The 13,887-nt window shown below is 42.8% G+C and overlaps 1 protein-coding gene across 3 annotated transcripts in view; it reads left to right on the top strand.

Moving 5' to 3' along the window:
- Window positions 1-13,887, top strand: part of PRUNE2 (prune homolog 2 with BCH domain) — a 255,648-nt gene that overhangs the window by 221,092 nt on the left and 20,669 nt on the right. For 2 of the 3 annotated variants that reach the window (XM_032427667.1, XM_032427668.1), the window contains exons 12-15: window positions 5,687-5,860; window positions 8,926-8,934; window positions 12,034-12,136; window positions 12,778-12,909. In XM_032427667.1, the coding sequence (XP_032283558.1) occupies window positions 5,687-5,860; window positions 8,926-8,934; window positions 12,034-12,136; window positions 12,778-12,909 (418 nt within the window). The remainder of the gene's footprint in view (window positions 1-5,686; window positions 5,861-8,925; window positions 8,935-12,033; window positions 12,137-12,777; window positions 12,910-13,887) is intronic. The other variant, XM_032427669.1, reaches the window with a different exon arrangement.

Here is a 13,887-nt window from a genome sequence, read left to right as displayed (position 1 = left end):
CTGATTTCAAGGCTCTTACTTTACCAAGCACTTGAAGAACTTTCATGCCATTTGCCTGTTTTATTCTGTAGCTGATGACCAAGCATTCCTGGCAGATTATTTGCCCACAATGTGGTTTTGCTTATGAAACATTTTTTGAATCTCACTCTCAAAAGACATTAAATCGGTCTCCACTTCCAAGCAATTTTCTTTAATAATCGTGTCCAAATAGTTGGAAAATACCATTCAAAGTACCAATATAATTAAAGCTTGACTTCCTCTGGTCCTTAAGTGCCAGAGATACCAAAAACATGTAGATACTGAAGGATTTAGGAGGTCAATCTTTCAAATTAAGGGAGATCTGAGCCTTCTTATAAAAAAAAAAAAATTATTTATTTAATACTAGTCCTAGAAACTTAAAAATATCCAAAGGTGAGAAAAATGATGACCTATTTCTGTTTTCCAAACCCACCTCAGTTATTTTTTTTACCATAACTCAGATCTCAGCAAAAGCATTTCATAGGGGAAATGGAAAAATGATAAAGAATTCTAGCCTGAATATTTCTGATAAGGATGTTGTAAGAAACACTCATGTGCTTTTATTTTTTCCTCCTAGGCTCCTAAGTGATGGTTAGTGACCTCATTTAAGCTACCTTTTCTTTTTTTCTTTCTTTTTTTTTTTTTTTTTAAGATTTATTTCTCTATTTGAGAGAGAGAGAGCATGTGAGAGCGTGGGGGAGGGGGTGGGCAGCAGAGGAAGGTGGGGAGAGAGAGAATCTTACTTAGGCAGGCTCCACGCCCCATGCATCACCCAACTCAGGGCTCGATCTCAAGACCCTGAGATCATAACTCGAGCCAAAGTCAAGAGTAGGAGACTTAACCGACTGAGCCGCCCAGGCACCCCTAAGCTACCTTTTCTAGAACCCCTAATAACAAACAGTTAACAGGGTGAAAAAGGTGCTCCACCATTTTCTCCAGACAATCAGGCAGTCACTTCATTTAACTTCCCCACCTACCATGCTCCACTGCCCTTAACAGCCTGCAGGTAACCAGCTTATATGTTTTAACTACGTGTAAACTACCCCTAACTAAAATAAGCGTTAATCTTATTTTGTTTTACCCACAAGCAACCTTAGGCCACAGGGTGTGGTCTGCAAGGAGGATTCTTCTTTGTACTGGTCAATGCTGGGTTTTACAGACAAATTAACTGCCTCCCTGCTCTTTGTCAGCAAAACAACTTTAAAAGCTCCCTTCACTGCATACAGGATGCCTCTCCTCCAACAAGATAAAGTTCAAACAATGTCCACTAAGATTATTCACATTCTCGGTGTCTGATCACAATGTAGAGAGCTAGTCACCTTTCCCAGACACAGGTCCCTGCTGGAGGCTCCCGCAGACAACCACCTCTAGGGAGGCCGTATTGCACACCGACGATGCATTCCCCACCGTGGTCCCTACGGCACGGGCCATTCGGGAGCTTGTGTAGTAAATCATCCCCCGAAAGACAAAGGAAAACGTTCAAGTCGACTCCTCCCCAGGGCTTAACTGACTTCAGCAGTCACCCGGGAGAAAAGCTTGTTATTAAGGGAAGAAGACAAAGAAAATCAAGCATTTCTCAGTGAAGAGGGCATCGGACCAAAAGTTAAATTTGGCAGCCCTGGGGATAGAAAGTTAAATGAGTACTGAAATTTTTGAAAATAGAAAATGATGGCCGTGGGGGTGTTCGGGGGTGGGGTTAGAGTAACGCAGAAGAATTATGAAGATCGGGAGCATATTACTAATTCAAGGGGGTAAAGAAAGCCATCTTTATTTCTTACTAGCTTATATTGTGGACTTTTAAAAATGAACACTTTGAGAATTTACTGTACCCCTAGCTCTTCAATAATTTCTTTTGGCCATTTACATCAATCAGAAGAGGTGGGGAAAGGAGAAGGAACCCCAGAACCTTACCAGCTCCCCCTCTCTGAACAATTGGGGTAACATTTCATAAAAAGGCCCACACTTTTATCCCAAAATGAGTAATAATGCTTTAAAAAAATAATAAACTACAGGAAAATGCTAGTATTACATACATATTTTTAGGAAGAAGTGCTCTTTCTTACTATGATACAGTGATCAAAAAACATAAAGATGGGGCACCTGGGTGGCACAGTCGGCTGGGGTCATAATCTTGGGGTTGTGGGATCGAGCCCCCATCCAGCTCTGTGCTCAGTGTGGAGTCTGCTTGGGATTCTCTCTCCCTCTCCCTCTGCCCCACCCGCTCGTGTTCTCTCTCTCTCTCTCTAAAATAAATAAGTCTTTAAAAAAAAACAACAACCCATAAAGACAAAAATTAAAGATTCAGCTATATAAAAATACAAAATTTCTGTTTGATAGGAATATCAGTTTAAAAGCTAAGCACAGGGGCGTCTGGCTGGCTCAGTAGGTAGAGTGTGCAACTCTTGATCTCAGTTGTGCGTTCAAGCCCCATGTTGGGTATAGAGATTACTTAAAAGTAAAATCTTTAAAAAGAAAGAAAGAAAGAAGAAGAGCTAAGCACAAAGGAGGAAAATAATTATGGTGTATGACAAAGTTCTATATAAAGAACTCAACAAATCAATAAGGACCATATAGGCAGGGGACCTTAAAAATTTTTACCTTCTTTAATAATTAAAGGAATACAAATTAAAATAATCAAAAGACAAGTTTCACCCTAATTTGTCCAGGGTTAAAAACTTTGCTATCCTCTAGAGTCTTTGATAGTATGAAGAAACAACTACTCATGTATTTTGGTGTGACATATTCAAGGGCAAAAATACCCATGAAAACTTTAAGTCCTTACAGCTTCCGAGCCAGCATCCCACTGCTAGGAATTAACCCCTAGAAGTATGCACACTGGTGAGACAGGATACCTGCACAAAGATACTTACTGAAGCAAATTCTTTATCAGAACAACAACAAAAGAGAATAAAACTAAATCTCCATCACTATGGGATTGATAAGCTAAAAAACATCAGTCAAATGGAACACTCTAGGGCTCCTTTGTAAAATAAGCAGGGTTTAGGGACACCAGGCTGGCTTAGTTGGATGAGCCTGTGACTCTTGATCTCGGGGTTGTGAGTTTGAGCCCCAAGTTGGGGATAGAGAGTACCATAAATAAACAAACTAACTAAAAAAATGAGAGGGTTTATATCCACTGAGATGAAAAGAAGCCTATGCTATATTTTTAGGTAGAAGTACCTTATAGAAGAATATGTATAAAATATGCAGAATAGGGGGGCACCTGCATGGCTCAGTCAGTTAAGCATCTGCCTTCGGGCAGTTCATGTTCCCAGGGTCCTGGGGTCAAACCCCGCATGGAGCTCCCTACTCAGCGGGGAGTCTGCTTCTCCTTCTGCCCCTCCCCCTGCTCTCTCTCTCTCTCTCTCAAATAAAATCTTTTTTAAAAAAGCAGAATTGGGACACCTGGGTGGCTCAGTTGATTGAGCATCCTACTCTTGATCTCAGCTCAGGTCTTGATCTCAGGGTCGTGAGTTGAGCCCCACATTGGGCTCCGTGCTGGGTGTGGAGCTACTTAAAGAAAAAAAAAAAAAAGAACATGCAGAATATATAGAATAATCATACTTTGGGGGAGGGGAGTATGCTTGTGTGCATGTCCATAATGAAAAGATTACACAGCAAACAATAATGAGTGAAAGTGGCCCTGGGGACTTCTGAGGTTTTGATGAACAATGTCTGCATTGCTTGAACTTTTATTAGCATTTTATTTTTATAACCAGAAAAAAGAATATGGTATACAAATTTTTTTAAATGAGGTAGCCTCAGTAAAAGCATGCAGAAAACAAAACAGTCACCCCACAGAGATCCCCTGGGTCAAGCTAGACCAGGCCAGAAAGTCCCAAATAAGGATAAAGAGGGGCTGGAGGATGGTGAGCTTGTTACAAGGCAGAGCATGTATGCACAGGAACACTGAAGACAAGCCCACATCCGAGCCCGGAGTTCTGAGGGCATAGAGACCAGATGGAAAACAGGGTCCCAGGAAGGGAGCGAAGATAAGCATCCAGGGGCCCTCAGCCAAGAGGAAGGGAGAAGCAGGAAGGGATTCCAGACTGGGAGTCCAGTACAGATGGATGGATTTGCGCCAGTGACACAGAGCTTGGTCTGAAGCCAAAAGTTGCTGCTTCCTGTCCTTAGTAAGATGAGGAGCGCTGGCGGGAACGCAGAGGGAAGCAAGGCTCTGTAGGTGGTGGTAGCTGTTGGTGTTGGCAAAAAAGGCTAGGATTGCTTCCCAGCTGGCTTTCAGTTTGCTCTTCTAAGTCCCAGGTAATTAGACACGTTTGAATGTGTCTTGAGGAGTCTTCCAGAACATAATGGCTTTGTTGTGGTCCCCTCACCAATTACCTATATTTTCAGGAACTTGTCCAAGCTTTCCTTTATTTACCCATTCGCCTCAATTTTCACTGAGTGCTCCGTGCAGGTTTCCAAGCTAAGTATGGAGTTGGTTGGTGGAGGTGAATAATAAAAGGTGGTTCTGGCACAATTTCTTGGCCCAAGGAATTCCCAGGCTGGTGGTAGAATAAAGAGAGTGAGACAATCACACACTTAGGGTATAGTGTGATAGCAAACTAACTCAAAGTCAGTTTTTGCATGGGCATGTCTACTATAATGCCTACTATAATCCCTACAATCCCTACTGTAATATCTACCATGCCTGACACATAGTAGCTATCTAATGAAGTATTACTATTCTTATTATCAAAGTGCCATAAAATGAATATAAGTAAAGTACAATATAAATCAAAGATCCTTTCCCATGAATGGAAAAATAAGAATGATAATATCTCACAGAATTATTGTGAAGGTTAGAAATAATGTTTTCCTTCAAATTACTTAAACATACAAAGAATAACCACTGCTAAACTCTACGAGTAGCCGAAGTAAACATGAAAACAATTGCTGCTTATTCTTTAAAAAACAAAAAACAAAAAACCAACAGCACCGTTGTTGCTTTTTTTTTGGATGCACAAGAGTGGGTAGTAAATGTTTCTCCAAAGAACGTTCAGTGGACTTTTTTATTGCCACATGCACCCACCAAATAGGAGTGTTAGGAATTTTTGGCCTTAGAGCATTTCTGGTCTATGAAGCTGTTTGTTTCTTGCTTAACATAAAATCTTTCTGTAGCATATTTTGAAAAATCCATTGGAAGTAATACCGTATTTCCACCCAAATTTGCTCCCAATAGGGAAGGGGGCTCAATTCCTTTGTAAGAGACTTGGGGAGGGAGGGGGGAGGGGGGGTCTTAGGACGGTGGTATCATCAAGATACTAACCACTTAGGATATACCAGGATATGTGGCCCAAGGAAAACAAAATTATCTGGGCCTGATAAATCGCGTTTTACCCCATGAGAAAGGTCCCCAGTCTTCAACCTGAATGATCAAGGATGAATTGGTACCGGCCGATACTCCCTTGGTCCACTGATACAAGGCGGCTCTAGCCCTGCACCTGTCCCCACCCTCAGCCTGGCCTTAGCATGGACTTGGTGGTTCAATCCATCAATCAATAAGACTTCACTGAACATCCTTTATGTGGTCACGATGGTGTTCGGCTCTCTAAGAGTTGTGCCCAACAGGGAGTGCCCTCGGGTTGGCTCTGCCAGGAGATAGCTCATTGAACTGCCTGAGCTGTGGAGTCTTGCTCTTCAGTCCTTCTCTGTGCTTCGCTTCCAGAGGGTTCCACATCTAACAAAGATTCTGGCCAAGAGTCAGAGTCCATCCCAGAGTATACAGCCGAAGAGGAGCGAGAAGACAATCGGTTGTGGAGGACGGTGGTGATTGGAGAACAGGAACAACGGATTGACATGAAGGTCATCGAGCCCTACAGGAGAGTCATTTCTCATGGAGGTAGTCAAGCTTTGTGAATCGGGGAGGTGGGGACCAGGGCAGCCATATATATATTTTTTTTTTTAATTAGAAAATGAAATTAGGGTTCTCTGCATCATGACATCCTCAAAACCTATTCTGCAGTCAGTATTCAGGGGACTGTAGAGCTAAGTACATTACCTCAGACTTAATTCTATAAATATTGCAAAGCCTATGTAAAAAATAGCTCTCCGATGTGAAAACTGCTTTTTCACACCACATATCTGACAGCTATAATCTTCTGGGCAAATTTCTTGAAAACTATAGTTGTCCAATTTAATGATATCTGTTTGGAATTCATATGGGTCAGTCGTAGGGTATTTTTTATTGAAATATAGTTAACATACAATATTATATTAGTTTTAAGTGTACAACCTAGTGATTTGACACACACATATATATATATATACATTATGAAATGCTCAACAGACTTCCAGTTATGAAATAAATGAGCCACGGAAATGAGTAGTACAGCACAGGGAATACGGTCAACAGTATTGTAATAATGTTGTATGGTGACAGATGGTGACTACACTCACCGTGTTTGTAGGGTTTAACTGAATCGCTTCCGAGTCTCTACTACCATAGCCTGTAGTAAGATCACTACCCCAGAGGTGCTTCTCATAACAAAACGGTCTCTCGAATCCTCTTAGGAGCTTTAGGAAATCTCTTCAGACTCGGCCTGGTCGTTTTTTTCCCCTACCTGAAGTTGGCTTTTCTATAGACTCCATTATATCCGGGCCTGACAACAGGCATTTCTGGTAAAAGCCTCCACCTCCTTAGGGAGGGACAAGGGAGAGAAAAAAAATTGTGTTCCGTATTTCCAGTGCTTTTTAGGAGCTCCAGGAGCCTTGATTAATTTTGGAATCACAAAAAGTCAGATGAGCACAAGCAACACATTTAATGTGTCAACTTCAGAAAACGGCTTTTTTTATTTTTCTGCTGCATGCACTCCTTTCCTGCAGGCCTGAGGCACCACCCTAAACACTCAGCTGTTCCAGAAAAAGTGTAAGCTGACAAGGCAATTGTTGTTCTTTCTTCCTTAACAAGGACAGGGAAATAAGTGTCTTGGCGCTGCATTAAACCCATAGCTTTTGTTTTCTAACGAGCAGAAGGACATTTTGTTTTTTTCAATCAAACTTCCCTCCACCAGCCGATTATCCATCTTCCACCCTTGCATTGCTCCCTCCACGTAAGTATCAGCATCGGCCAGGGATCCCCACCTTGAGAGTGAAAGAAAATGCCCATAGGTGCCCCTGGCCATGACCTTCCTTTGCCCTGCCTCACTATTTGTGACCTGAAATGGTAATATGGCCCATGATAGCCGCTGTGGGGCTGAAAGCCGTTCCCTCTAAGGGAAACCTTTCCACAGCCCTGCAGAATGAAAGCGGGCCTGCTCATGCTACAGGGGACAGACCACGGGCCCTAGAGTCGACCCTTTCGTTCTTATGACGCAAACCACAACGTGACCATCATCCCAGATCTTCCCAGAAGCTCATCCCTCCTTTGCACCACCCATCGGGTATTTCTGGTTTGTTTGCTTTTTGGAAATAAAAAGAAAACAAAACGGAGGCTGACAATAAAAGTAGCCCGTGCCCATTCCAAAAAAGGTCAAAAACAGGAGAAAATTCTGTCGAAGTAAATCAGAGTCACCCAGTGATAATCCATATGAATGTTTACCACTCTGGTCTTAAATGAAGAGCCCCTTTGTTGTGAAGAAGGGGCCTCACGGCCTCTCTGTTTTCCTGAGGCCGGATTATCTCTCCTTTCCCTGGCAGACTCACCTGCTTGTTCTTTCAACCCCGGCGAAAGCAGGTGGGTTGGGTGAGAGGGTTGAGCCCATCTATCGGCTGATCTGCTGCCCGAATCAGGCAAGATCATCAACACAGCAGGGTCAAAACAAAGCCACTGCTTCTGCCTCTCACACTCCTTGTGACAATGCAGCGCACCCCTCAGGGATAACGTGGTTTGCTGTGCCCTGCATCCTTGCCCCCCGCTCCCCCGGCGTCCGCTCCCCTCCGTTCTGTGTCCGTGAGCCCAGTTTTGTCCGTGTGACTGTCCAGTTTGTGTGGAAGAAAAGGCCGCCTTTCCTCTGCCCGGCTGCCCCCCCACCCCCCACGGCCTCCTCCAGGCGCTGGCCTGCATGAGTGTGTCCCTGGCTTCACCCCCACCCCTCCCCAGCCGGGACGGTAGCGAGACGCCGCCTCTCCCCACCCCCTGAGCAGCTTTTGTGCTCCGTAGGTAAAGACAATGCAGATTTTAGTTCTGAATTTGCCAGAGCTCGGCCCGCTGTGTTGGAAGCTGACACACCTTCTTAGGCTCTAAGGATCATCAAGCAGTCCTCCCTAGAGACCAATCCGTTGCCTTTGTGAGCCTGGCTTCTGATGAGCCTTTAAGAGGGAGCGCTCCACAGTGGGCCTGGGTCTCGTCTGGGTGTCTGCCATTTTGCTCGGACGAGGTTTTCCCATTGAGGCCCACAGGAAAGGGGCGGCGGGACAGTGCTCAGCGTTAACTGCAAGATGGGGGTCATGAAAATCGCTGCCTCACTTGGCTGCAAAGCCAGGCCCTGCCAGGAGTCCCTACCAGCTGGGCATAGGCGTGAGAGCAGGATGGAGACAAATAGTTCAGGCTTCAGCTTTGGTGACCTTGATGGGAGCTATTGTAAGAGGCCTTGTACGTCCGCCTTGTACGGATATAGAGGAACAGAGTTCAAGCCCGGTCTTTGCTGCTAATTACTCTATGACCTTGGTACGTGACCTGACATCTCGGGCCTCAACTATGTCATCAGTCAAAAGAGGGTGATCTCAGAGTCAGTGTCACCTCCCATGAGCCCGTGAGCAATATTCCTGTTATCTGCTTCAATAAAAGGACAAAGAGAGATCTGGGTGGGTTTGATCAACAATAGTGTGGGGTCACGTTAAGGCCAGAAACTGGCTTTTTTGACCTTGGAACAGAGGATGCATTTAAATAACGTAGGACGGTCACACCAAAGCATTATAATGAGAAGTTTCCTTTCTTCTTTCTTTACTTCTCTTATTTCATTATAGGAGATTCAGGTAACTGCTCTGCAGTGTTGCTGAACAAATGGCCCCGGAAAGAATGAGGAGAAGAGTTGCGGGCTGGTGTGTGTGTGTGTATGTTTTGGTTGCGACTGTGACATCTTCCCTTCTCTCTCCATTCCATTTGCTGGCCATCAAATTTGTGTTACGTCCCTTTCCTCTCTGTTCTGCCTCAGGTAAGGTTTGCATTATTGCTGCAGAGGGTCTCAGGAGGCCCCATGGTGGGATTGCGCATGCACCTCCACGCACACACCCCGAACTCACCTCCTGGTTACTAAGAAGAGAGTCAGATAAAACACATGTTTTAAAAAACTGAACTTCAAAGGAATTATTCAGCTGCTGGAAGCCAACTTCACTTGAGTAAGCTGCATAGTTAACATAGAAATTGGCTTAGCTGACCCCCTTGAAGGCATTTGTGGGGGACAAAAAGCAAGTGGGACCACTCATTCCCGCGATTGCCCTTTGCCAGCAATGATGATCTGAAGTATCTCCAGAGCCTAATAACAGTGGCACCAGATCTTAGTTTGGAAGGAAAACTTCCATGAAGATATCTTTTTCTTCTAGTTCCTTCTGACATCTTAGGTCTTAACCTCCTCCTGTTCTCTTCCTCTGTCTTTTGCCTCTTCTTCCCTTCCTACAGCTCCTCTCCCCAAAAGTACAAAAATCCACCTTCATTTGTAAATTTCAGGAAGTTTTCTATAAAGAGACGTTCCTGACTTAGACAATGACCAAGAAGTGGTGAGCTGATTCTTCAGTATTCCTTCGATTACATGAACCTAAATGAATACAACACCACAGCATTCCAAGGACAGACACACTGACGCAAAGAGCTGAAGTGCCATTTAAGATGACCAGTTCTGAAGTACTGTTTATAAACCTCAGACTGTCCTTTAAAAAAAAAAAATCTTAGAAATTCTCCAGAAACAGAAAAAGAAATCAAAGTAGCTGCATGGTCATGGCCTTGAAATTATCTTGACACCCTGGGGCCAGGCAGCTCCTCCTAGAAAGATGCTTTTTGAAAGGATGCTTTTGTACTTGTTTTCAAGTTGGATTCATTACTTCTGTTATCTCTTTTAATGGACCCGGTCCTTGTCATTGAGCTGAGTCCAAATTGCGTACTTTTGTGGTGTTAGCATTAGCAGATCAAAGCTGCTTTACCCTTTGTGGGTTTTCATTCGGTTATGAACCTCCTTAAATGCAATTGTTTGGTGAAACAAACTCTCGTTGTATTAAAATAAATCTCCTCCTGCCATTGGAGAAGGAGATTTATTTCCTTCACATCTCATTCAAAAAAGAAGTTGGTAAATACCCACATGTTGGAAAAGACAAAACAAGGCAAATAATCCATAGGGAAGCTACCCCAATCTGGTTTTGCAAACATGCGTTACATCAGGTGCGTACTTACATAGGCAGCATCTTCTAAGACATGGAGAGTAAACACTGCATACCACAACCTCAGATTAGTCATACACACAAACCCATAATTTGATATATTTTTAGTTGGTATCACTCTCTGCCCCCACCTCTTTTGTGGTAGTGTCATGCTCTCTCTTTGTAGAGAACATCTTATTAAACTGCTTTTCAAGAGTTAAGCCCATCCAAGTCTATATCCAGCCAGTATTTTACTGCCATGTAATCACCAGAGGGGTATTTAGAGTCCTGGGGGGAAAAAAAAAATGAAAACGCACTGAGTTCTGATGAGGCTGGCGGGTAGGTCCTGTCCGCCTCCTCAGAGCTCTGAGGCAGCTCTGTCTAACGATTCTGAAATCCAGAACTGTGTGATGGGACAGAAATGCCGAGTGCTGAAAAAGGGATATTAAAAAAAAAAAAAAATGGAAACACAGTGGGGCGCCTGGGTGGCTCACTGGGTTAAGGGGCCGACTCGACTTCGGCTCAGGTCATGATCTCAGGGTCATGAGATTGAGCCCTGTGTCGGGCACAGCGCAGAACATGGGGCCTGCTCAGGATTCTCCCTCTCTCTCTCTCTCTCCCTCTGCCCCTTCCCCCACTTGTGCACGTGATCTCTCTCTCTCTCTCTAAAATAAATAAGTCTCAAAAAAAATGAAAACAGTGCATTGCTTCCATTTTTAAGTCTGACAGACACGTGAGATTCCACTCATTAACCTGTGGGGTTTGACCAACAGCTGCCATGAGTTTCAAAAGATGAGCTCTGAGGGAACACGGAGCTTAAAGAAGGGGACAGAGCTCTCAGATGTGGGTAAAGTGTCCTGAGATGTCCCTACATTGTCCTTGACTCTCAGGAGTTCCACACTTGCCTTTTATCTTCTCAGCACCACATGCAAGTAGACCTCCACCTCCGTTCCCTGTCCACGTTACCTACCAGGAAGTAAGTCTCAAGTTTTCCCCAAAGCATGTATTTTCATAAAACTCAAAGAGAGGTCAGCTTTAACCAGGCCCTTCTTGAGTTTGCTCCTTTTTAAAAAGACGGGGCTCTGAATTCTGTGCTCAGTTATTCTAGGCCTGGCCAGAACTTTCCATGTGTCCCTGCACTGTCTGTTGAATCAGGAGACCCCAGGGATGCCACAGGCAAGGGAACCAGTCCTCAGAATCAAAGTAAAGGTGCTTTTACTTGTCAGCTTACTAGTATCTGGTCACTGGAGTACGTGTATCTGATTATATTGCAATTCAGTGACTAGATTTTCCCTTTAAATTAGCCAGAGTCTAAAATTAAAAAACGCTAAAGAGGATCAAACAGAACTTCTCAGCCGGTAAAAGACAGAAGCATTATATAAATTAGATACCCATAAGTCAACCCATCCTTTGATAAGTTGAATATTTATATACCCCATTCATGACGATGTACAACACATATAATCGTCCACAAGTGGATATACTATATATGCAAATATATTCACACTGTATATTTAAGACTCTATATAACATACACTTTAACTCCTGAAAAGTAAGTTTATGTGTTTATACATATAGAAGGATAGTCGATATAATACTCACTTAAAGATGTATCTCTTACATCCATATACACACACTTGTCAGGGCTTCCAGATTTGTCCTTTAGGTTAAATATTATTAAGAGCTTTCAGCTGGGTTACAAATGTCTTTCTGTTTGTCCCCCAGGCTACTATGGGGATGGCCTAAATGCCATCATTGTGTTTGCTGCCTGTTTTCTGCCAGACAGCAGCCGGGCGGATTACCACTATGTCATGGAAAATCTTTTCCTGTGAGTGATACTTCTGACAAAGTGCTTTGAGTGAATGTCTGTGGCATGTCATGGCAGATAGAGTGTCTTTAAGAAGAGGAAGTAGATGATGTAGAATATTCTCGGCCTTTGATGAAAAGTCAATGAAATCTCTGTCAAGGAATATTGCTCAAGAGGCTAAAACCTTTAAAAGAACTCTTTTGTCAGCAGGATGAATTGAAAACAAAATGAACACAGTTTTGCCTGCACTCTGAAATTCTGTAACATTTCCTTTGGGTAAAGTGTTATTTTTGTTCCTCAATAACATGTTCTTGGTCAGTCAGCTGGTGATAATCCAGGTTCATTTATATCATTCACTTGGGCCCTTGGTATATGATAACATGGTTGACATTTTTGAAATTCAGGTTCTAACCTACACATTTTTTTAGTGTACCTGCATTAAAAAAAAAAAAAAAGATAACCGTACAAATAAATGAGCAATACTCACTCTCAGGGAAATCATCTTAGGAAACTGCATTCTTTTCAAGGTAAAGAGGTAATATGCACAACCATTCTTCAATGGCATACTCCCTATAATTTAAATGTTATATAATTAGAGTGTAAATAAGATGAACTGTTTCACGTGGGGAAATGAAAACACTCCTCTTCCTTCCTGTGATCAGATATGTAATAAGTACTTTAGAGCTGATGGTAGCTGAGGACTATATGATTGTGTACTTGAATGGAGCAACCCCAAGACGGAAGATGCCAGGGCTGGGCTGGATGAAGAAATGCTACCAGATGATTGACAGGCGGTATGTGGGCTCCATTATTTAATCCCTGTTTTGACTTCCTCGGTAACTCCCATTTCTAATTCCCTGTCATCTACCAAGAACGTGATCACGTTTTAGGAACACTGAACTATGCAGAGCTGAGATAATAAATTATAAGTATATAAAAATATTAAGAAAGGTGTCACTTGATGCCCCAAATCTGAAATAAATCTAGATTCTGTTAGATGTTTTCATCTCAAACCTGATGACCAAGTCTGTCCTAAACTATGCATATGCCTTTGCCACATGGAGGTGCAATTTATGTTGATAAACCAGAGTAGCCACGATTCTTTACTGGTTCACATGATCTTGACGCTGCTTTATGTTCACTGGGACTGTTTTGGTTTGGGCAACTGTCGTGCTCGTATTTCATTATTCACTGATGATTCAAGTTAACCGCTTGCCCATTTGGTGCCTTAGTGCACCTTTTCGTCAAGATACTTTACTTCCATCCATACTGGCTGGACTAAAACAAAACATGTTATATTGCCAGCAACAGGAAAATTATCATAAATATACAGACTTACGGTGTCTATGATAAGTGTGGTGTCCCCTCAGATGTGGCTCCTTGCATGATCTTATATTAACGAAGATCCATCTGATGATCCAAACATTTATAAAGCAGCATTGCTAATGCTGAAAAACATGCCTGAATGTCAAGAATGTTAAAATGGTAGCCTGAACGACAAATAACCACATGACATACTGTTTCATTATACAGAAGAAGAAACCAAGGCTTAGTTGATCCAATAAATCGGCTGAGTTGCTAGTAAGAGTGTGCTCTTTTCAAAATAGTAAAGATAATGCTGGCAAAAATGAAAAGCATTGTTAAGCAAAAATATACCATGATAGTTCTAGATTTAAGCACTGATACAACCATTCTATTTTACGTGGATTCCTATGGGAAAATGAGGTTGGCATCATACAAGTTACAAGTGATATCTCAAAGTATTTTTTATT

This window comes from Phoca vitulina, unplaced genomic scaffold (assembly GCF_004348235.1).
Source record: "Phoca vitulina isolate PV1807 unplaced genomic scaffold, GSC_HSeal_1.0 scaffold37, whole genome shotgun sequence".
Taxonomy (NCBI): domain Eukaryota; kingdom Metazoa; phylum Chordata; class Mammalia; order Carnivora; family Phocidae; genus Phoca; species Phoca vitulina.
The sequence above is the reverse complement of the archived record's forward strand: the minus strand, read 5'-3'. Positions and strand labels throughout refer to the sequence as shown.